General features: G+C 40.3%; 2 protein-coding genes across 2 annotated transcripts; both read right to left on the bottom strand.

Moving 5' to 3' along the window:
• Positions 1-832: 832 nt before the first annotated feature.
• On the bottom strand, positions 833-1,666 carry LOC129774078 (uncharacterized). Its single transcript, XM_055777776.1, has one exon. It carries the CDS (start codon positions 1,664-1,666, stop codon positions 833-835), a length of 834 nt encoding a protein of 277 aa, XP_055633751.1.
• Positions 1,667-16,931: 15,265 nt separating this feature from the next.
• On the bottom strand, positions 16,932-22,022 carry LOC129774077 (uncharacterized). The gene has a single exon (XM_055777775.1). It carries the CDS (start codon positions 22,020-22,022, stop codon positions 16,932-16,934), a length of 5,091 nt encoding a protein of 1,696 aa, XP_055633750.1.
• Between the last annotated feature and the right edge of the window lie 440 nt (positions 22,023-22,462).

Below are 22,462 nucleotides of genomic sequence, written 5' to 3'. Positions count from 1 at the left end.
AGCTCAGAGCGAGAAGAAGAGTCATCTTCCATTCGGGAACAAAAGTTAACAATTAAAGCCAGCGGCTTATGGTGATCGTCCACTTTGAGGAGCGCCGATGGGTAGTCGACAAGACTTACACGGTCAGGGTTGTTAACAAATGTCAAGTCAAGAAGCTTACCGTTGGCGTTCAGTAGGTCGTTAATTTGATATAACCCAGACGACAGTGTTGGTTCTACTAATGCTAGTTCCTGCTCCGTAGATGCGTTAAGAGGTAAAAATGAATTGAAATCATCGTCGAAGGTCCACACTAGATTCGGGAGATTATAGTCACCGAGGATTACGATCACATCATCAGGGTTGGCCATTTGTTGAATTTGATGGATGGATTCAACGTGACGGGCGTAGGTATCCACATGACTGTTCGGGCGGATGTAGATGCTACAGATGAACAATGAGAACCGGGGTAGAATGATGCGCACGGCTGTTTGCTCCAAACTCTCACAGTCTACTAGATGCACCGAACTACAGTTAAGCTCAAATTTCACTGCAATCAAGACACCACCGCCACGGGACAAGTGACTGCTGAGTGAATTACTATCACAGCGATACAATACGTAGTTACTTGATAATTCAGCACTTGATATTCCAGAATGAAGCCACGTTTCTGTAAGTACCACTGCATCAAAGTCACAGGCGAGAAGTGATAGAAGCATGTCATTGGTCTTAGTCCTTAATCCGCGAACATTCTGATAGTAGACAGTCAGCTGTGTATTATTTGCGTTAGATGAAGGTATTGGATGACAACGTTGTTCAAGATCAGGCGTTGAACAACTTGGTCGGGGGATGTGGTTTACTGACTCCCTCCCTGGATGGGGAGTTGCTGTGATTGGTTCGTTGCTGATGTTCCCGTGTCGATGACTTGCGGGGGCTTCCAAAAATGTTGTACATTTGTACCATACTCTAGGAATTCCCTGAACTCGATTTCTCTGGGCCACGTAGAAGGGTCCATAGCTTTGGCCTTCAGATCTTGACTGACGCCTATCTTGAAAGAGACGAAGGTCAAAGTTGACAATGGCCGACCCTTTGGAACTAGCGGCTTAGCAATAACATCATCCGTCGATAAGCGCTCCTTAACTAGTTGTTGGACATCTGCTTCCTTGACATCTGGAGATATTTTGGAGAGATACACCCAAAATTTGTCATCAGCTCTCGATCCTGATCTCAAAAGCGTATTGTTTACGGACTGACCGGTACCGTGGAAGATTTTCGTTGGTTGTTCTTGTGAAGGCAATATGTCCTCATCACGACCTCTTTTCGGCGTTGATCGATTACCAAAATTAAAGTTGAAATGACGAGGTAAAGGCGACGAGACAGCAGGGGTCAGCTTATTGAAGCCACCTTGGATCTCTTGCTTGAGTTCTGCAATCAAACTCTCCTTGATATCCGTCTTCAGATCATCAACAAGTTTCTGGTACACGTCTTTTACCTCCTTAGCAGCAGCATTGATCGATACCATGGCGTTTCTAGAACGAGCGTTCGCCATGACGTCACGACATCCTTTGCACATCCAGAATAATCCGGGCTGATTATCAACTTCCTTGTAAAGCGCCTCCGATATTTTTGCACAATTAAAATGGAAATTCGCTTTACAGAAACCTTTGCAGACAACCTCTTGGTTGGTCATGGCTAACGCGCAACTGTGACAAATTTCCATTATGTTAGATCAACCAACGTTGAGATCGCAGTACTATTATTGAAGAACAAACAGCAGAAACAGAACTGGAAGCACTGCTGCAGGGACCAATGTACTTTTTCCGCTTCGCTTACTTCTCAGAATCACAACTAGAGCGCGTTTTGTTCCGTTTCCCAGTGTTCCCTGTTTATACATACACAGGTTGACGACAATTTGTTTACTTTTTGATTGTGAAATCGATGGCCAAATTGTGTGATGAAGCTGGGCAGCAATATGAAGGGATTGTTGTATGACGGGTGGATGTTCGGATTTCGGCGCAGAATGAGAAGACCAGCGGAACCAACTTTTGTTTATTGGCTCCGGTTTATTTTCAATGAATAAATAAATTACGATTATAACCCGTAAATCGAACAATTTTCTGACACTACACATTCAACTTTTCTAGCTCCTCAAATAAATTTCAGTATACATGTTTCATATCTCTAATAAATTCACATTTCAACTAATTTTAATTTAAGTTCCAATCTCCTATCAGAATTATTGAATCCTTCAGCTTTAGTCCTTTTCAGTCCACTATAGATTTCAACTTACTTTCACTTTGATATAGTTTCCCACTCAATGCACTGTATAGACCCTTTTCTTTCTATAAAACGCTAATTCAAATTATTCTTCTCTTCTACTTCCTTCGAATATTCTTCAGTGTTTCATCTGTCCCTATCTATGTGCTATACAGAATTTTCTATTGCTTCACGCGCAGCCGTACCGTGGGCCGTATCTCTATAGAATAACTATGAAACTCGCTTCAGTGGATAATCGGGGTTTAATTCACAAAATTTCGTAGGCCCTCTTTTTACTGTATGGACAGACTATTAATTGGAATTAGGTATGGTTATGTTTCTATGCTAACAAACTTATGCTTATTGAATATGCGAGCTGTGTGTGGTCTCCCTATCACGCAGCACAAATGGTACGCATTGAGAAAGTACAGAAAAGCTTTATCCGCTACGCGCTACGAGGTCTTCCCTGGAACGATCCGTCTAACCTCCCCGACTATGTACGCCGCTGTAGACTGATTGATGTTGAAACCTTACAGTCAAGACGGACAAAAACCCAACGTCTGTTCGTGTTTGACATATTGACCGGCAACATGGATTGTTCAGAGCTGATACAAAATGCACGAATCTACGCTCCATCTAGACGCCTTCGAGACAGAATACTCCTAGCGATCGCTCCGCGCAGGACCACCTACGGTCTAAACAGTCCTCTACATAAATGTTTCCGTGATTTCAATGTAGTGAATAATTGTTTTGATTTTAATATATCTAAAAATGTGTTTAAAAGTAGAATTAAGGAGCTACCCTAAGTAAACAGTCTGTAGGAATCTTCAAATCCAAGACGGTAAAATAAATTAAAATAAAACTAACCCATTAACGACCAAGCTGTAAAAAATATTTTTTTGACGAAAGCCATTGTTGTATTTTCGATTATTAACGCTAAAGGAACTCCAATGTTCAAGAATTATTTTTTCCCCATCTTCCATTTTCCGGGAAATGACTGTTCGAAAAATCGAACATTGGCCGAAACCCGCACTTTTGACGTGAGACTACGTCTAACCAGAATATACGGGGGGCAAAATGAAAACCCAAACACAGGACATGCAGGAAAAAATGCAAGATTTCGAATGCTTATAACTCAAACATTTCTTACTGGATCGGAGAGATTTTTGCATCAATTGATAGGGAATATTTCTACGCGTCTATCGCAATCAATAAAATGTTATTTTTCATTAGATAAACAATTGAACAACTGTAAAATGTTGAGCGTTATCTAAACGCCCTACCTGCCTCGTTTTGATTGGCCCGATTTACGGTATCCCCAACACGACCATCAAAACCAAGCAGCCTTGTGGAAATCGGCATTGCAAACACATGAAAGTGTGAGGACTTTTGTTCTCACTGAAATATGTTCCCTAACACGGACTTCTAAGCCAAGAAGCATTGGAGAAATCGGCATTGCAAATACATGAAAGTAGGGGGAGCTTTTGATCCCACCGAAATGTGTTCCCTAACAGAGATTTAAAAAGTAAGGTGCCAGGGGAAATTGGCATTGCAAATACATGTAAGTCGGGGACAAAATGTTTCCTCAATACAGACTTCAAATCCATGTAGCGTGCGGAAATTGGCATTGCAAATTCATGCAGGTCGGGGGTATTTTTGATCTATAGAAGTTGAAGTTGTTGATTCATGCAAGCCGGGGGAACTTCTGCACCCGCATTTTTGTTTTGCACTCCGAAAAGCGTTTTTCTAACACGGATTACAAAAGCGGGTACGAACACAACGTTTTGGCTCGGTTATTCAAAATTGCATTGAAGGATATGCCTTCATATGTTCTGCTCACACAATTTCTACGCATACCATTTGATGATTAGGCAAAATGTTGATAACCATTTGCTGCGATAACGCTTATTGATTAAACAATATGCGTTTCAGGTACATGTTCAAAACTGAGTGCCTGAAGTTCATCAAATCAAGCAAATTCGCAGTTCGTGAAGTACATACACTTGAGAGATGCAAACTTCAGGGGTAAAAGTAAAATAAATAATCGTTTGATAATTCTTCCGTTCACATTATTTGTTCTAGACATCATACCAAACGTAAAAGGAATGTCATTGAATCTACTTGTAACGAAAAACATAATCTATCACAATGCATGAATCGACCTTACATAGCATTTGTTCAATCTTTTTACTCACAAAGTAAATATATTGAATTCAATTGATTTAGGAAATTGTCTCATTAAATAAAAAATTTAATCAATACAAACAAATGATTGCTATGTTAAGATAGTCCCACGTCAATCTTGCGGTTATATCATAGATATAATCACCCACTTTTTTGCAAGTACAAACATACTGCGAACTAAAAGTCACTTCGATTAGCAAATATACGGTATTCATAAATGCATCAATTTTGGATTCCCGGAAGAACAACAACAGGAGAATGGTGAGATATGGCATTTCTTATTTCATGTAATTTTAACTTATTACTGACAGGCTTTTTCTTCCAAACGAAAGCATATGCTGTTATTTCTATTGTTAACTGTGGAGAAATGTCAATGCTTAAAAACTAGTCTCTCCAATCATCCATTTCCCGAAAAAATCGAACATTTTCCAAAATCTGCAAAGTACCAGAGTACTGCTAAAACACAATGGCATAGAGGGTTGGGAGGTTATTATTCGGTCCGGCGGAAGAATAATCACACAAACAATCTCATTAGAATCCTCGTTACCCGTACTGATCATTTCCTCCAGCTCACCCACAAAAGAAATTCTACGGGCCGCCATTACCTAAGGTTGTTACGGACAAAAAATCATACAGATTTTCAATAATATTTGCTAAATTAATCGATATTTGCAAACATTCACAACTGAAAATGCAAGAATAAATGAAAAACCTTCCGTCTTCTAAAGTTAACAAATCAAAATACGTAACGGAGGTTAGATGTGTTGGTGTTTTTTTTTATCCCATCCGTTTATTAGGCTCATTTAGCAATTCAGCTGTCACAGAGCCGAATTTATTCGTATACATTTTTATGTTAAGATAACTATTGTTGTATATTATTTAGGCTTAAGATTCCTATCCATCGATAAACATTTGTTTTTTTTTATGTATAACACAGTAGCTGTTTAGGCCTAAGAATATTCCAATTCTATCGATACACAACACATGCCGCCTTTTTCGGCGTTAGAATATTCCTATTGTTCGAATGTTCACAGTTGGACTGTTCACAACGGGACTGCTGATATGAGGCTTCCATTGCTGTGTTAGAATTAGCACCAATTACCGATGCAGCAGATCGTAATGTGAGCGGTAAGGGACTGGGATTACCGACACATGATGATTGTTGCGTGGACGTAGTAGCTAGAATAACACACAAAGATGGTCAGTTGAGGGGCCCTGAGTTATTAGCTCATGATCGTTCGCTTAGTAGCGGACACGCAACCAATTAGGCTGCGAAGACCCCCATGTGTTGGTGTTGATTCAGCATAAAAAAAAGATTATATAATAATATACTAGTAAAAAATGTGTGGTTGTTGATTGCATCATTTTTTGTTGTTGCTTTTTTCATTAATTTTTTAAATGATAAGAAATACTTTCTATTTTGCTGGCGGGGTAACAAGGACCACCCGCAGGGTTAGACGAACCAAGACTATTTTCAAACAGTTTAGTGCAGAGTTTAGAAAATATTCGTGAAAAAAATACCAAATTTTCGGAATCTATAAGGACGATTGTCTACGTGGGTCTAAAATCTCTCAAATTCTGTTCACGTGAAGTCTGAATGACTCCGAAGTAGGTGATGTATTTGATCCTTTAGGTTTCCTGCGAGTCGTCTTCCGTTTGTTTTGTATTCCTTTTATTTCCTTTTACGCTTTGGCTCTTCTCAAGCCTTCCATGTAGTCGTTCGAAGTCAACTCGGCCGTGTTCTCTGCAGCACGTTTTCTCTTCGTAACACGAGGACCTTTCATTTCAAGGGCAAGAATAGTATTAATAGTAAAGGCTTCCAAAAAAAAAGGGGAAACCTATGGTGACGGTAGCTTTCTATCTCACAATCTTCCCTTGGGTATTTCCGTATAAACGCAAGTTTCGTCTACATTAAATTTCCATGCCGGTCGAAAATCCGTGTGCTCCGTGATGGATGTTATGAGGTTGAAACATTTAAAGATGGATGACCTGTTGATGGCCCGGGCTCTGGCACCGGAAGTGGCTTCCGGCTTCCGGAAAGATAATGTCGGATTGCGCTTCAAAATCTATTCAGCGTTTCAAAATTTACTGCCCCGACATTCGCTTCTTCTTGTTGAATGGATGAGGTATGTTGTTTCGTTCAGCCAGCTCGAACGCCAGCTCCATGACATCTCGCATAGTGATGCCGTAGAATCGATTCTCCAGCTGCAGGAAATGCTCCACCAGTAAAAACTGGATCAATAGATCTGAGCTTCGTCGTCGGTGATTTATTGTATTTAACTTGTTGGCGAAGGATGGTCCTAAGACTCCCAAAACTGACTGATGCTGTCCTGGTGGACATGCCATTATCCGCTTTAGCCATATTCAGCTTATTCAACATCCATTGATTCTGTGACGACTTCCCTACATATTTTCGAGGAATCTGTGTGCAAAGAGACGAGTAAAAAAATATGTTTTATTTGATATGAAAATCATTCAATATCATCACAACGTGTGGCGCTTCACCCCGTTGAAAATGGTCCGTCTTCCCCCAGGGCACCTTTTGCATTATTTTGCATTTTACACGCATTTTGCACATACCTTTTCACGCAGGAAAAATCGGGACAATCTACTGAAGCACTAGGACACTGGCAACTAACGGAAAATACAGTTTTTGTTGGAAAAATCCTTATTTTGGTTGCCTTTAAAATTAGATCACTTGCAATCGCAATGGACGAAAGTTTTGTTTTGTTTACAATTTTTACATTTCGTGTGCTCAAATGTTGCAAGGTGTTTCGAAATGACAAAAATATGCTATTAATGCTTCTTGCGTAGTATATTTGCCAAGATTCTGAGCATTTCTTATAAAACTAAAAGTGGTCCGCCTTACCCCGCCGGGTGGTCTTACCCCGTCTTCCCCTACGGTCCGAAGCCAAATGTTGTATTTTTACAAGATGGGGCTCCGTGCCACACCGTGAACCTCACTCAAGAAAATTAACCTGAAAAAAATGTCAAAAATTTCGGTTTCGATTTTTTATTTATTCAAAATAATAAATAATAATAAAAAAATAGAATAAATAAAAAAAGGAAAACCGAAATTTTAGACAATTTTGACATTGCTTAATGGTGCCTTTTGGAAATTAAAAATGTTGAATTCACTACATTTTTAGTTTCTTGATTTGCTTTATGATTGACATGAATAATAGAAAAATGTGCAGTTTCCTATTGATTGTTGTACGATCATTATAACGCTAATGTAAATAATACAGAATCTTTATCAAAACATAGCGCTTTTGAAGTTTTAATTTAGTGAGGTTAGTTTTAGTTTCGCGTTTGTACAAGTTTAAATTTATAAATTTTTAATAGAAACGACATTCGATTGAAACACAAAAATGCTACTTGACCCCTGCTACTTTATTCAAGGTATGTTCAGTTTGAAGTTGCAACTTTGACCCATAATTTTGACAAAACACGGATTCCTCGCTGGTAGAAGTTAAGTCTATTTTCATGCAATCCAATTATCGAGTAATTTTTATATTTCTTCTTTAGATCGGAAACGTTCTTCAGAACGGGCCTGCGCCATGGACCGGATTAAATAGCAATTCTTCCATCCCGGTCGAATTTCATTTTAAAATTCTGATCAAACGTATTAATTTCAGGTATCATCAGTACCATCAGTTCATCAGTACCATCAGTTCATCAATAGCAGTTTCAGATTGTAACGGGTGAGTCGATAATTGTTGCGACACTTACGTAACTTTTTTCAAACATGAACGACATTAACCAAATGTCGCCCAATTTCTTGTTTACATCCGCTCAGTTTTCGTGAGTCAGTTGTCAGTGAGTCACCGGTCGGGATGCGAGAATATCAGCAAATCGTTCGCGAAAGGATTTGGTTCGTTCACATGCGAAATCCTGAGTTGTCGCATAGCGTTTTGGGAAAAATGATGAATATACATCATTCGTCCTTCTGAAGGGTCCTCCAAAGGTTCTGGACCCAAAACCGGTGATCGGTGATCGCTCATTTCAAGCGGAATCTGAACCGTTTGACGCTTAACTTGGCCAAAAAACATAATGTTTCGTAATGTTTCGTCCGGAAGGCCAAGAAACGGTCCTGATTGAAACCCTACGAGGTGCAGAATTTCCCGAATCGGAACGAACAACAGCAGAATGATGCCAAAACGCACCCACATACTCTACAGCTACAGCTACGTATTTTTTAGTTTTTGTTTGTTAAGGTGATCATTTCCATTTTTGTCAAAAATGACTTTTTTTCAAAAATTCATAACTTTTGAACTACTAGACCGATTCAGATGATCGACATATCAAATTGAAGGCAATCACCTGGTCTTTTTTGGAAAAACACTATACCTGCAGAAAATTTTAATTCTGCTCTCATTATTATTGATTGTATTCGTTTTTTATTGTTTTCATAGTCTCGAAACCAAAGGCGCTATAGTTTTTTATATTTTTTCTGAAAAGCTGAGGATTTTTTACATAACATATCTCGAAACCAGAGAGGGTTTTTTTTTCGTTTTTGAGTTATGATTTTCCAAAGATAGCCGATGGTCTAAAAAATCATTTGAGGCACCCCTAAATCATGTCCGATTGAGCTGAAACTTTGCACAGTATTAACAAACTAGCTGACCCGGCGAACTTCGTCCCACCCAAAATTGATATATTGATATAGATCATTTCAAACACTCTAGTTCTCAAAGAAATTATTTTTATGTTCGTAATTTATACTCGCAGTATATAATTTTTTTTTGACATATAAACCTGATGCATACTAAAACTGACTGTTTAAATCCGTTGCTCCGTTCTTGAGGTAAATCGTGGGGAGCGGACACCAAATCATTTTTATTCAGTTATATCAAGTTTATAAATACATAGTTATCTTCAATTGATTTATTTGAAACTCATTGTTGAAAAAAAAACAATATTTATATTATTTAAGTTCATTGTGAAAACATGAACATAAACGAAACCTAACCGCTATGGAATTCAAAGCATGGTGAAAATAAAAACATTTTTCATTTGAAATTCACTTTGAATCATTTTTAAGCAATTGGATTTCGGTTCTGAAAATTCCGACGCTTTGCCTTGAAGCGCTGTTGCTTCGTTTCGCTGTTGTGGGGTTCGAAGAGACAGACGATGGTTCTTCACGAAGCTAGAAGCCCAATCTCTTCCTGGCAGTTTTGCAACTTGGTTGAATTCGTGCTGGAGGTTGTTGGCTTCCACTAAATCAAACGCCAGGCGCCGTAAATCTTTGAGAGTCATATCATTGAAAGCTTTGTCCAGTGCGCTGCAGTGGTCCGCAAGACTGCTCACTCGTAAATACTTGTCTGAACCGTCCTAGGAGCTCGCTGGCACATCCCAGCAGAAATAGAAATGTCAATAAAAGAAGATTCAAATCATAAATCACTTTCTGATATGAGCCTCTTCCTCAGAGCTGATTTAGAAATACCGAGGTCTGCTGCAATCCGACGCTTCGAGACTCCCTCCCTAAGCCTTTGTCGGGAAATTTGAGCATTTCTGGAGTGCATTTCTTCAAATCAGTTTTCTTCTTGTGAGTCCCGTTAAAAATTTAGTTGAAAACATTTTATAAATTTTTTTGAGAGCAAAACTCTGGTGCTAGCTTTTTCCCCAAAGCCACCGCGCACATTTGCCGCACAAGCAATTTTTGAACTAATCGAATTTTTAAAAATGCTCTTGAACTTTTTCACAAAAACGAATACGCACTATCATCTACTATAGAATAAAGGTTTCCTTGACGGTGTAGCCTCGAACTTTCCAGTTATTTTAGGTAAGTGAATCGTCATCCCCAAAATTGAAAAAAATAGATCAAAATATCGCAGAACTCTTTTTACCTCATAACTTTTTGCCACTTTAATGAAATGTATCTTGTTTATATATGTGTGAGCTGCTAGTGTATTAATGTATCAAACGAATACACTGTTGTCGATTTTTTATGCTCGTTTGCTTGAAAAAGGCAAATGCGCACCGCATTACTCTATAGGTATTTATCAAAAATACCACATTTTGGTACCATATACAATATTTTTCATAGCGCTGGTGAAAAGATTTAGGGGAACTTTTTACAAACACATGAATACATATGAAAAATTGAAAACAGAATAAAAAATTGAAATAAAATATATTTTTTTATTTATTAGATATTTTACTATCGCGCAGCTCTCGGCATTATCTGAGTTGAAAATTGAAAATATCAAAATACTCGAAGCTATTGAGAATGGCGTGCAAAAAATTGAAAAGTACGTTTATCACCATAGATCTTATGGTGAACCACAATGGGTTAAAAAAAATAGGATGACCGTCTTTTGGTCAAAGTTTCTTATTTGGTACCCTATACAATATGATTTGGTTTGGGGGCACTTTTCACTTCCTTACCCAACCAGGCTCTTTTTTATTTTTTTTATTTTTAATTCAAAAAAATAACAGGTATACAGAACCCCAATGACGCTTATGTACTAATTATAATTATAAACTTATTAGCTAAAAGGAGTGTTTGCCATTGAAGTGATGTATCGCTTCTTAATTACTGTACGAGGTACACAGAAATCAAAACAAATACTGTGCCTATTGAATATTTGACACATTCTCAACAATGGCTCATGGTAGTTCACGCGTGACAACGGTATCTGGAGAAAGTTGTGAGACCTCAGATTGCTCTGCTGAATGTTGAAGTTCACAAGCTGTAAAAGTTCTGAGCAATCAATGTGCGGCAGTAACAGGTCGGGGATGATGGTTTGACTCAAAGTACCATAGGCACTTTTGGCAAGATCTACATAACTGAATGCCTTCGAAAACGGTCGATTATTTTGAATACGCTCTTGTAAATAATTATTCGTTATTCAAATTAGTAATATAATAACGAAATTTATAATTTTGAGTAGCTGTCACGTTATGTAGGGTAAGACGGGATAAAACCGCTCGGCGGGGTAAGACGGACCACTTCTAGTTTTATATGAAATCTTCAGTATTTTGGTAAATATGCTACGCAAGACCCGTGAACGCGTGGCCGAGTGTTTCGCGTCTCACATTATCATGCCGGGTGTTCGGGTTCGATTCCCGTTCTGGCAGGAAGATTTTTTCGTCAGAGAAATTTCCCTCGACTTGTACTGTGGTCACGTGTATTCTAGAGCTTGCTCCTCGGAATATATTCGAGGCGTGTTATTTGGATTAAGAAATCTCAACTAAGTATTGATAAATGACGCTAGTTAATGCATACGTAGAGACGGCAAAAGTTCCACAGGGAGCGTTAACGCCATTCAAGAAAAAGCAACGCAAGAAACATTAACAGCATATTTTTGTCATTTCGAAACACCTTGCAACATTTGAGCGCACGAAATATCAAAATTGTAAACAAAACAAAGTTTTCGTGCATTGCGGTTGCAAGCGATCTAATTTTCAAGGTAACCCAAATAATGATTTCTCGTGCAAAAACTGTATATTCCGTTAGTTGCCAGCATCCCAATTCTTCACTAAATTGATCCGATTCTTCCTGCGTGAAAAAGTATGTAAAATATAATATAAAATGCGCTCAAAGTGCAAAATAATGCAAAAGATGCTCTTTGAGGGGGGGGGGGGTGTAAGACGGACCATTTTCGACGGGGTAAGAGCGCCACACGTTGTGATATTGAATGATTCTCATATCAAATAAAATACCATATTTTGCACGTCTCTTCACACACAAATGGCCCGAAAGTACATAAGGAAGTCGTCGTGGATGCAATGGACGTTGGATTAGCTGAATATGGCGACAGTGGATAACGACATGTCCATCAGGACAGCATCAGTCAGTTTTCAATAATTCAAAGGCAATAAAATTCCGACGATGAAGCTCGGATCCATTGATCCAGTTTCTACCATTGCACAGGAACAAGAACTGGTGGAACATTTGCTGAAGCTGAAGCAGCTGAAGAATCGATTCTACGCCATCACAATGCGTGATGTCAAGCCCACGTAGATATTCGTCCTTATAGATTCCGATGATTTGGTAAATTTTTCACGAATATTTTCATAACTCTGCACGTGGAATATGGACGGACTTTTCACAAGTTTGTGTGTAGTTTATGAACAACTCTAGACATTTAGTACCTTAGATAACACTGTTCCTGTTATTTTTACTAGACTAAACTGTTTGAAAATAGTATCGCTCCGTCTACCCCGCGGGTGGTCCTTCTTACCCCGCCAGCAAAATAAAAAGTATTTTTTTATTATTTCAAAAGTTAATAAAAAAACTCCAAAAAAGTTATACAGTCAACAGTTACATATTTTTTAGTAGTAGATTATTATATACTCAATGATATGTAGCACAACAAATAGGAGAAAAGCTGAATGACGTTTAACTGAAAATTGGTATCCTTAGGTGGGTGGTCTTACCCCGCCACCCCTACATTTTTTTAAATATCTGCGACGGTCGGGTTCACACGATGTTATTCATCTTATTTCGTATGGAATAACTTTTATTGCATTTTTGTATTTTTTTTGCATATTTAAATTAGACAGCTGGATATCGATTATGGGTTTGAGAAAATAGGACAATGATTGTTGATACGCTTTAATAAAATACCATTCGTAATCAAAATTAATGAGATAACAAGGAAACTTGTATGATTGAGTAGCTGTCACCTTATGTCAATCTAAACAAGGCTGAACAAATCGGAGAGTGTTGCGTCATAATCTACCGTTTTTCGGCTAATATCGCGTGAAATTACTCTATGAAGTTGTATGGAACTCTTCCAAACCAAATAACTTATTTTTTCAGGTTAACAGAAAAATTTCAAACTTCTGAGTATCATCGGTAGAAATTGGCTACCAAAATCAATTTTCATCCAATATGATAATGTATTATTTCACTTTTCAATTGTGTAATAGTGACATATTTATTTCAAAAAGAATTCTGTGTTTGAACCTTATCATAAGTTCATATACACAATATATAATATACACACGTTCTTTTTCAGCTAATTATCTTCGGGAGTTTCGGGATTTCACGCCACAAATGTCACTGCCGTTCTCGAAATCCCCTAAATGTGCTTCTTTCCATGAGAAAAAATCAAATCTCGCGGAGGAAACCAGTGACAGCAAAAAAAAAATGGAAAACGGACAAAAAAAAACCTGCGCTTCCATCTCGTTGGGCACGGCAATAGTTTGTTGTGGTGCGGTTAATGGGCTTTTCACCGTCCTCGTCGTCGTCCCAATTCTTAACATTTCCATCTCGCGCACAGGATGCAAATCGGCTACGAGGGTAATTTTTTGTGCATAGATAAAAAGACGTTTAGGTGGTATGAGGAGAAGAAAAAATGAAAAAAACACAACTGCTAGAGACCGGTGACAAACATTCAAATTAGGGTTCTACAGCGGTGACAAGAATGATATTCTTCGTTTTCCACTTTGCTGCAGCAGAGAAAAAAAATGAAGTAAGAGATAAACACAAGAACCGTTTCACTCCCCATTTTTTATTTCAATTCAGACGCACTCTAATTGTGTGACATCGCTGATTAAATATTTTGGAGGACTCTCTTGAGATGTGCCGTGATTGTTGAACTGATGAACTGGGATAGTCTGTTGACAATTTGACGAACGTTCGACAGGCAAATAAGGACGGCTGGCGTGGCGACGATAGTTGAGTACGGGTTTGTAATTGTTTGGAGGGCTGTTGTGCAGCGTTCGATGAAAAATGCTAATATTTGTCAACATACGCACTCGCTAATGAGCGATTCATAGCTACCTCAGAATCTTCCATAGCTTTGAGAAGAAGCAATTGTTCACTGTGTTCGCTAGTGATTCATTTCTAACTCAGCACCCAGAGAATACGTTGCTAATATGCAGGTGACAAACACATTGCAAACATACGAAAGATAAACATGGTAATAGATAAGCCACCGGAAGGTAAATATTTGGTGAACTCGAAAGTCGCTTCCGTTTCATGAGGTTACAATGAGGTTTGTCGTTGGGTTCGTTTAGGTTCTTTCGTCTTTTTTAGAGAAGCCGTGAATGTACCATTTGACTCTCGGGTTATTTACATTTTTGCTTCCTTGTTGAGCAGTGGCAAACAGGTGAAAATGGTGAGTGGTGTTCCGTTTTTTATCGGCACCTGTTGGGTCTCAGCGGTTCGTGGGCTGAATTATACCATCCCTCCATCCTAATTTTCCACAGATTCTCCAAAATTTCCTACTCATTCCAGATATAGGCGAAACTCCAGGTAAGTTTAGGTAAGAATTCGATTCAATTTCCAGGTGAGTATTCAGTTGAACATTTTAGGTAAGTACACTAATATTTTCTCCTTTTAATCCAAATTTTTTTTCAGGTTTTAATCATTACATCACTGATTTATTTTACAGTCCATCAATAGGAACAATAATTTCTATCACACTTTTATTACCATTTTCAAATGAACCTATTTTAATTATCTTCTATCCTTTATCTAATCAGTCGTATTTATCCCTTTTCTGTCTCTATCTCTATCTCTTACTCTGGAGTGTCATTATCTGTGGGTGTTCAAGTGTATAACACTTGGTGACACAAACAGCACCTATCATTACTTGTTTTGATAAACAACAGAGAAACAACATCACCGGTAGAGGAGGTTTGGATGTTGACTTTCTGTAAATTTCATCACAAATATGAATTTCATAAGCGAAGAACACACTACTATTATACAGTGGTAGACATTTGTTTAGCCGCACCCTATTTTTCCTTAATATTTTTAAAAATAAGTCAATTCTTTTTGCCGGGCGAAAATGAGATGGTTCTGCTTATGAGTGGCGGTCAGCTTCGGCTTCCCTTGAGGTTTCTTCCACATGATGTTTGGTGACTCATTCAAGATGCGCGCAATATGCCTCTTCGTTACTGGAACAACCGATTCTGCCTTAATGTATGAGCAGGACATCGTTTCCTGGTTGCTTCGTGTCTTATTCGACCTTTAAGACGCAAAGTAACTTTGGTGTTCCCATTTGTTGGTCGTTATATCCATATTTCTGGCATTATTTAAAGAAATTCCGTACCACTTTCACAGATAGATCAATTTTTGTTACGAGCGATTAGAAAACTTTTGTTCACTAAATATCTTTATTATTTTCCGCCCCTCTTCCGTCAATAGAATACCTTTCGCCATTCCTTTAAATTCTACGTAAATCACTAATCTAACCAACTTCTTACGTTGCACATCTAATATTTATCTTGTAAATTGAACATTCCCAAGTATTTTTTCAAAAAACACAGAAACACAGATGGCTATTTTATTATCCCGCCACCCGACTGGATTTCGGGTGGCGGGATAATAAAATAGCCAAAGATAAACTGGTAAACGATATATTCAAATAAACGGTTGAACTCTTCTAAGCGCGCGCACGAACTATACACTCCTATGGGTATGATCTAACTGGCCTATTGTTTCAGCTAATCTATTGGTACAGAGACCACTAACGGAAGCTGAGCTTAGTTGAGGAGGTAGTAGTTCCGCGCATAGGGTGACCGACTTTTTGATTATAATTCAAACATTCCCGGCCGCCTTGAAAGCCGTATCGGTTTCAACAAAATTTTAAAACGTTTTAATTCAATTCACTCATTAATTGGACTGCCTTTTCACGTAGACCGGTAGCGTCGAGGACGGGAGCTAGGGTTCGACTCCGTCAACTGTGATACAGCCGGCGTCGATAACCCAAGTCCGCGAGCGACTCCGCCGGTTTCCTTACTGCTGCATCTGCGTATAATGCATTGTTTCTGCTACAGATACTCATATGGTTGCTTCTATGACTTCTGATGTCGATGGGTTAATGCTGCTACTACGGTTGTTTGGGATTGTTGTGGTTGGGGGTACCTGGATGGAAGAACGCGTCAATGCCGTAACAGGAAAGAAAGTTTATGGTACTTAACGAACAACAGCCTTGGAGTGACAGTTCTGACCCGTCCGATCAAAACAGCGTCACTCCTAGTGCTTTTGTGCTGGAACCTCCGACAGTGGGACATTATGTACAAATTGATCTGGAACACTGCTTATGCGAAGTCAATGCTTGGCTGGGTACGTGGTGATTAAGAGACGGAGGGAACACTGGTGAACGAGCATTGATCTAGCAGATCAACACTGGCGATGAACGCCGAGTTTGAAGAGTTTATCTCTAACAAACCTAAATTGTATTTCTTCTCATATCGTTGGAGAACGCTGGACTGGGTATAGATTCGTTTCTGGATCATTAATTTTGCTGCGTCGATACATCATGGTTATCCTGGATCGGAAGAACACATATCTTCGATATCGCTCTCTTATATTCGCCATCTTTTGTTCGTACTGTAACAACCCGAATGTTGCCATCGGGTCCTTGGTGAGTATTCACCACGCGTCCAAGGCTCCACTTTAATGGTGGAAGTTTGTCCTCTTTCATCAGGACCATGGTACCCGTCGATATATTGTTGCGTTGACGGGTCCATTTGGTGCGATTGTGGAGATCGGAAAAGTATTGCACAGACCATTTTTTCCACAATTGCTGCACAAATGATTGCGCCCGTTGTCACACAGAGAGTCTGTTCTCTGGTATTTCTTGGAGACACGGTTCCGGTATAGCTGACAGAGGTCTCTGGACAAGGAAATGTCCCGGGGTTAGCGCTTCATAATCGTTGGGATCATTACTAATTGGAGTCAACGGACGGGAATTTAGCACGGATTCTATCTGAACCACAACTGTCTGCATTTCATCATGCTGTAAAACTCGAACACCGATGGATCTTTTGAAATGCGTTTTGAAAGACTTCACCGCTGCTTCCCAAAGTCCTCCGAAGTTAGGTGATCGAGGAGGAATAAACCGGAAGTCTATGCCATCTTGAGCTGCTTCACGAACCGCTGATTCCTGGAACTGTTGATTCAAAAAAAGCTGACGTAGTACGTCCAACTCTCGTCTGGCCCCCACGAAATTGAGGGCGTTTTCACACATTACTACAGCAGGTTTTCCTCTACGGGCTATAAATCGCTTGAAGGCTGCAAGGAAGGCTTCACTGGTCAAATCTCCTGCGAGCTCCAAATGCACCGCCTTCGTCACCAGGCAAACAAAAATAGCGATGAAGGATTTCCTTGGAACAGCGCGACGTCCAGGATAAACAACAGGGAACGGTCCACAATAGTCGACCCCAACCTTCAAGAATGGAGGAGCCGGAGACACACGTTCAGATGGTAGATCCGCCATTAATTGATCCAGAACCTTCGGTCTGGTGCGGAAACAGGATACGCACTCGTGAAGTACTGTGTTTGCTAGTCGTCTAATACGGGTAGGCCAGTATTTTTCACGTACGGTGGAAACCAATAGCTGCAGCCCTGCGTGAAAAAGTTTTCGGTGGTATTGTACCATTATCAACTTAGTGAGTGGTTGTCGATGACTGAGAATAATGGGATGTTTTCTATCTGAGGAAATCGCCGCGTTCATCAACCGGCCGCCAACACGAAGAACATCATCGATAAGTATTGGGTTCAACGTAGCAATCGATGAACTGGCTGATATTTGATGACCCTTTCGCAAAGCGGAAATCTCAGCTGCAAACGACTCGCTCTGGGAGAGCCGAATCAGTATAATCATAGCATGTTCGTGCTCAGCGTGTGTGAGGAATCCTGTGAGTTTGGGTTGGTTTCCGTTAGGCTGACAATTATGTCTGAATCGATTTATTAATGCAACTACACGAGTCAGTTCAAATAACGATGAACGCAACGAGAATATTTCGTTAGGCTGCTCTATTATCGTGGGTAACGCTATGATTGATTTCTCTTCCAGAAGTGAGGAATCAATTGTTTCTCTTGGTTTGTTGGATGGCCATAAACTCTTCTCCTGGCACAGCCAGAGAGGCCCCTTGAACCACAAACGCTGATCCTGAAGTTGGATGGGAGACATTCCTCGGGAAATTATGTCTGCTGGGTTCTCTACACCTGCAATGTGTTTCCAGTGACTACCTTTCGTGATGTGCTGGATCTCGGACACACGATTTGCTATGAACATTTGCCATCGTGATGGTAAAGAAGACAACCAACATAATACGATGGTCGAATCTGTCCAAAACGTTGCGGTTTGCTGTAGGTTTGTGCTGGAGATGACTTTTTCGTATAGGTGACTCAGGAGAAGTGCTGAGGATAACTCTAAACGGGGAATGGTCTGCTTCCTTTTCTTTCGTTTGAGGTCTTCCAAGGGAGCGACCTTGGACTTTGCGGTAATAAGATTTACTTCCACGGAACCATCACTAGACGTGCAACGAAGGTAAATACAGGCTCCATAAGCCTTATCGGATGCATCGCAGAATCCGTGTATCTCGACGAACTCCAAGTTTTTCGAAAATTGCACCCATCGGGGTACTGATAATGATGAGAGTGCTCGCAGGTTTCGTCGATAATCCATCCAGAACGATTGCATATCGTCTGGAAGCGGATCATCCCAATCACATTTCCGTTTCCAGATCTCTTGTAGAAATATTTTCGCTAAGACTACCACAGGACCCACTAGTCCTAACGGGTCAAACAGGCGCGCAGCGTCAGCGAGAACTATACGTTTGGTAAAGACGGTTTCGCTGTTCCATTTGGGAGATGTGAACAGGAATTTATCTGACCTAGGTTCCCATAATAGACCTAAGGTTTTAACGGGAGAGTTGGAAGAATCCAGCTCAAACGTGGCACGGTCATCTACCAAGTCTGCGGGTAGATCCTCAAGTAACGTTCGACAATTCGAGTTCCACTTTCGTAGAATGAATCCACCAGACGCCATCAGCTCTTGCATTTCGCGAATCAACTGTTTTCCTTCTTCAAGGTTTTCGGTTCCTGTCAACTGATCATCCATGTAAAAATCTTTCTCTAAAACTTCCGCTGCATGGGGATATGTAGATCTTCCGGTTTGTGCTAATCGTTTCAGACACTTGGTGGCTAAATAGGGAGCTGCCGCAGTGCCATACGTGACGGTGGATAATTCATATGTAAGAATAGGTGCGTCGGAGGAATCTCTCCAAAGTATGCGTTGCAGACGTTGATCAGTGCATTGCATCTGTATCATACGATACATTTTTTCTATGTCCGCAACTATTGCTATTTTATGGAAACGGAAACGAATTACAATAGACAATAGATCGTCTTGTACGACCGGTCCAACCATCAGTGCGTCGTTCAATGAAACCCCAGTTGTCGTTTTGCATGAAGCGTCAAACACAACACGAAGCTTGGTCGTTGTGCTATCGGGTTTCAGAACCGCGTGGTGAGGGAGGTAGTAGACAGGAGCTTCATCGTTGGGTTCGTTAACTTGTCGCATATGTCCGCGCCTTTCATAGTCACTCATAAATTCTCGGTACGCGGATTGCAATCCAGGGTTTGACTGGAAACGTCTCTCCATTCCAGTTAACCGTTTCATCGCTGTATTACGTGACTCTCCTAATTGCTTGATGACGAATTCCTTTTTCGGTAAGCTCACTACGAATCTACCGGATTTATCCCGAGTAGTTGTTTGGTCAAAAAGGTTTTCACATACTGTTTCTTCTACTGATTGTATGCTATTGGAACGACAGGTCTCCACCTCCCAAAACTTCGTTAATTGATTGTGTACATCTGCAAGTGTACACGTGTAGGCTACGGTTGACTGCTGAATCCTTTCTTCAACGGGAACCGACCCGGAAACTATCCAGCCGAAGACAGAGTTTTGTAATACTGGACTGTCGTCGGCAAGTCTCATACGACCCTCCTCGAGAAGATCGTAGTAGTGTTCAGCTCCAATGATAATATCCACACGACCGGGTTCAAAAAATGTAGGATCAGCCAACACAATATCTTCAGGAAACCTCCAATGGCTGACATTAATCTTCGAGGTTGGTAGTGAAACAGTAAGCTCCGGAAGCACGAAGAACTTCATCTCAGAATTGTACGTCGAAATCTGATCGGATCGTGACGCTATGGTTGCAACAGCTATTTTTCGTGACACTGCCTTGGATCCTCCAATACCTTGAACCGTTAGATACTTCGGCTTCTGTATGAAACTCAACTTCTGACAGAATTGTACGGTCATAAAACAAAACTGTGAGCACGAATCTAGCAGAGCTCTAGCTAGTTGAGTATTTCCGAAACGGTCTACTACTCGAACGATGGCGGTTGACAGAAGAACTTCTTTAGAATGGGTTTTAGTACTGACAGGAAGCGCGACAGTATTTCTACACGTGCATGACTGATTTGTGGTGGTAGGTGATTGGCTGATGTTGGAGTGTATAACTGGGAGTGAGTTTGTGCGTGTTTGTGTCGTCTGAGTGTGTATCGGTTGGTTGAGGTTCGATCGAGGTGTTTGTAACTGCTGTTGATTGGTGGTTTGACTTCTTGATTGCGCGACAGAGGAATTGACCGGGTATGAGTTTGTGTGCAACAGCGAGTGGTGCTTCTGTCGACAGTGGTGACAGGATCCCTTGTTACAGACACGAGCTTGATGACCAGGTGACAGACAGTTGAGACACAGCGCGTGTCGACGGGATATTTCCACTCGTTCGGAAGTCTTCATTTTTAAAAACTTCATACAACGGAAGGCAGAATGAAACGCTTCTCCACAGAAAAAACATTTATTAAAAGTGTGAGTGGTCGTATGACTGATACATATCTTGGATCGCTTATCTTCCATCGGTACTGGCTTGTTACCAGCAACCGATTGTAAAACCGAACAATGGTTTCGAAGAAACTGGATTAGTTTCTCATAGCTAGGCACGTCTTTGGAGTTATGGTGAGACTCCCAATGTCGGAGAGTTGTCCCATCTAGTCGCGTACACATCATATGAACCAACAATGTGCTCCAGTTAGCTGTTGGTTCCCCCACTTTGTCCAACATCATGAGATTCATCTCGAAATCGCTGATTAGCCGATTCAGTGAATCGTAACTTTCTTTCTTCATACTCTCCACAGCGAACAAGGCATCTAGATAAGCTTTTACAATCAATTTACGATTCTCATAACGGTTTTGTAACAACGTCCACGCCACCTCATAATTAACTGCTGATAACTCCACAGAGTCAATTGCCTTTAACGCCTCTCCTATCAGTGAGGATTGCAAATACGTAAACTTGTCCATGGGCATCAACTGGTTATTTCGATGAATCAGGTTCTGAAAATTGTCACGGAATATCATCCATTCTTTCAGTTGCCCACTGAAAGTTGGTAGGCGGATGTCTGGGAGTTTCATACGAGATAGTCCTACCGATGTCTCACCAAATTCTGTGGTTGATGATCTTACAGTTGGTTCTGACCGACGCTCATGTTGCTTCAGGGACATAATTTCACCCTTCAAAGTGCAGAAAATTTCTTCCATCTCGGACAGTACCTTCCAATTTTCTTCTTCTCTGGCTAAGTTCAAACCGGTTACGCGTTCTGCCCATTCTTTTTCCGTCTCCTTAGGCTCGGGTGGTGTTTGCTCACTTTCTTCTTCTGCGAGTAACTCGATCCTTTGACGTACGATCTGGAACTCCTTAAAAGTTTCCTCGAGCCGCTGTAGTCGAACGTCCAATTGGCAATTATGTTGATCTGCGTCGAAGTTATGTAGGAAATTTCGTACCGTGTCGAACTTCTTGCGTAAAAACCGTTCCTGCTTCAGCAAATCTCGTAAATTATGATCCATGTTCACTGAATTTCACCACTGTTCACTGTCACACTACCCCAGTATAAGCTGTGCACACTCTTTGATCTCAATTTACTCTACGTCCTGCGCGACTTGTAATGTATAATATGTAATTGACTGACGACCGTTTACTGTATAACGAGAACCAATCGAACAGACAGTTAGAGGAAGAAATATTCAGAATATTGGTGAACCAACCCGATAAACCACAATCTCAGGGGAAACGTGTATTTAATCAATAAAACTCCCAGTTTTGTAAGCCAATTTCATTTATTCGTTTTTCGTCATGCAATGGCGGCCTTTCATGCACCAAGCCACCACAAACCTTTTGTTAACATGCAGTACTTATCACTCTATATGTCCTTCCGCAGATACGATCCGATGGTTCCCAGCAGTTTCTGTCGCCACTTAAGCTCCGCTATCCTTTCCGCAGGTTCGAC

This window comes from Toxorhynchites rutilus, chromosome 3 (genome assembly GCF_029784135.1).
Source record: "Toxorhynchites rutilus septentrionalis strain SRP chromosome 3, ASM2978413v1, whole genome shotgun sequence".
Lineage (NCBI taxonomy): Eukaryota > Metazoa > Arthropoda > Insecta > Diptera > Culicidae > Toxorhynchites > Toxorhynchites rutilus.
This window is presented reverse-complemented; position numbering and strand designations above follow the sequence as displayed.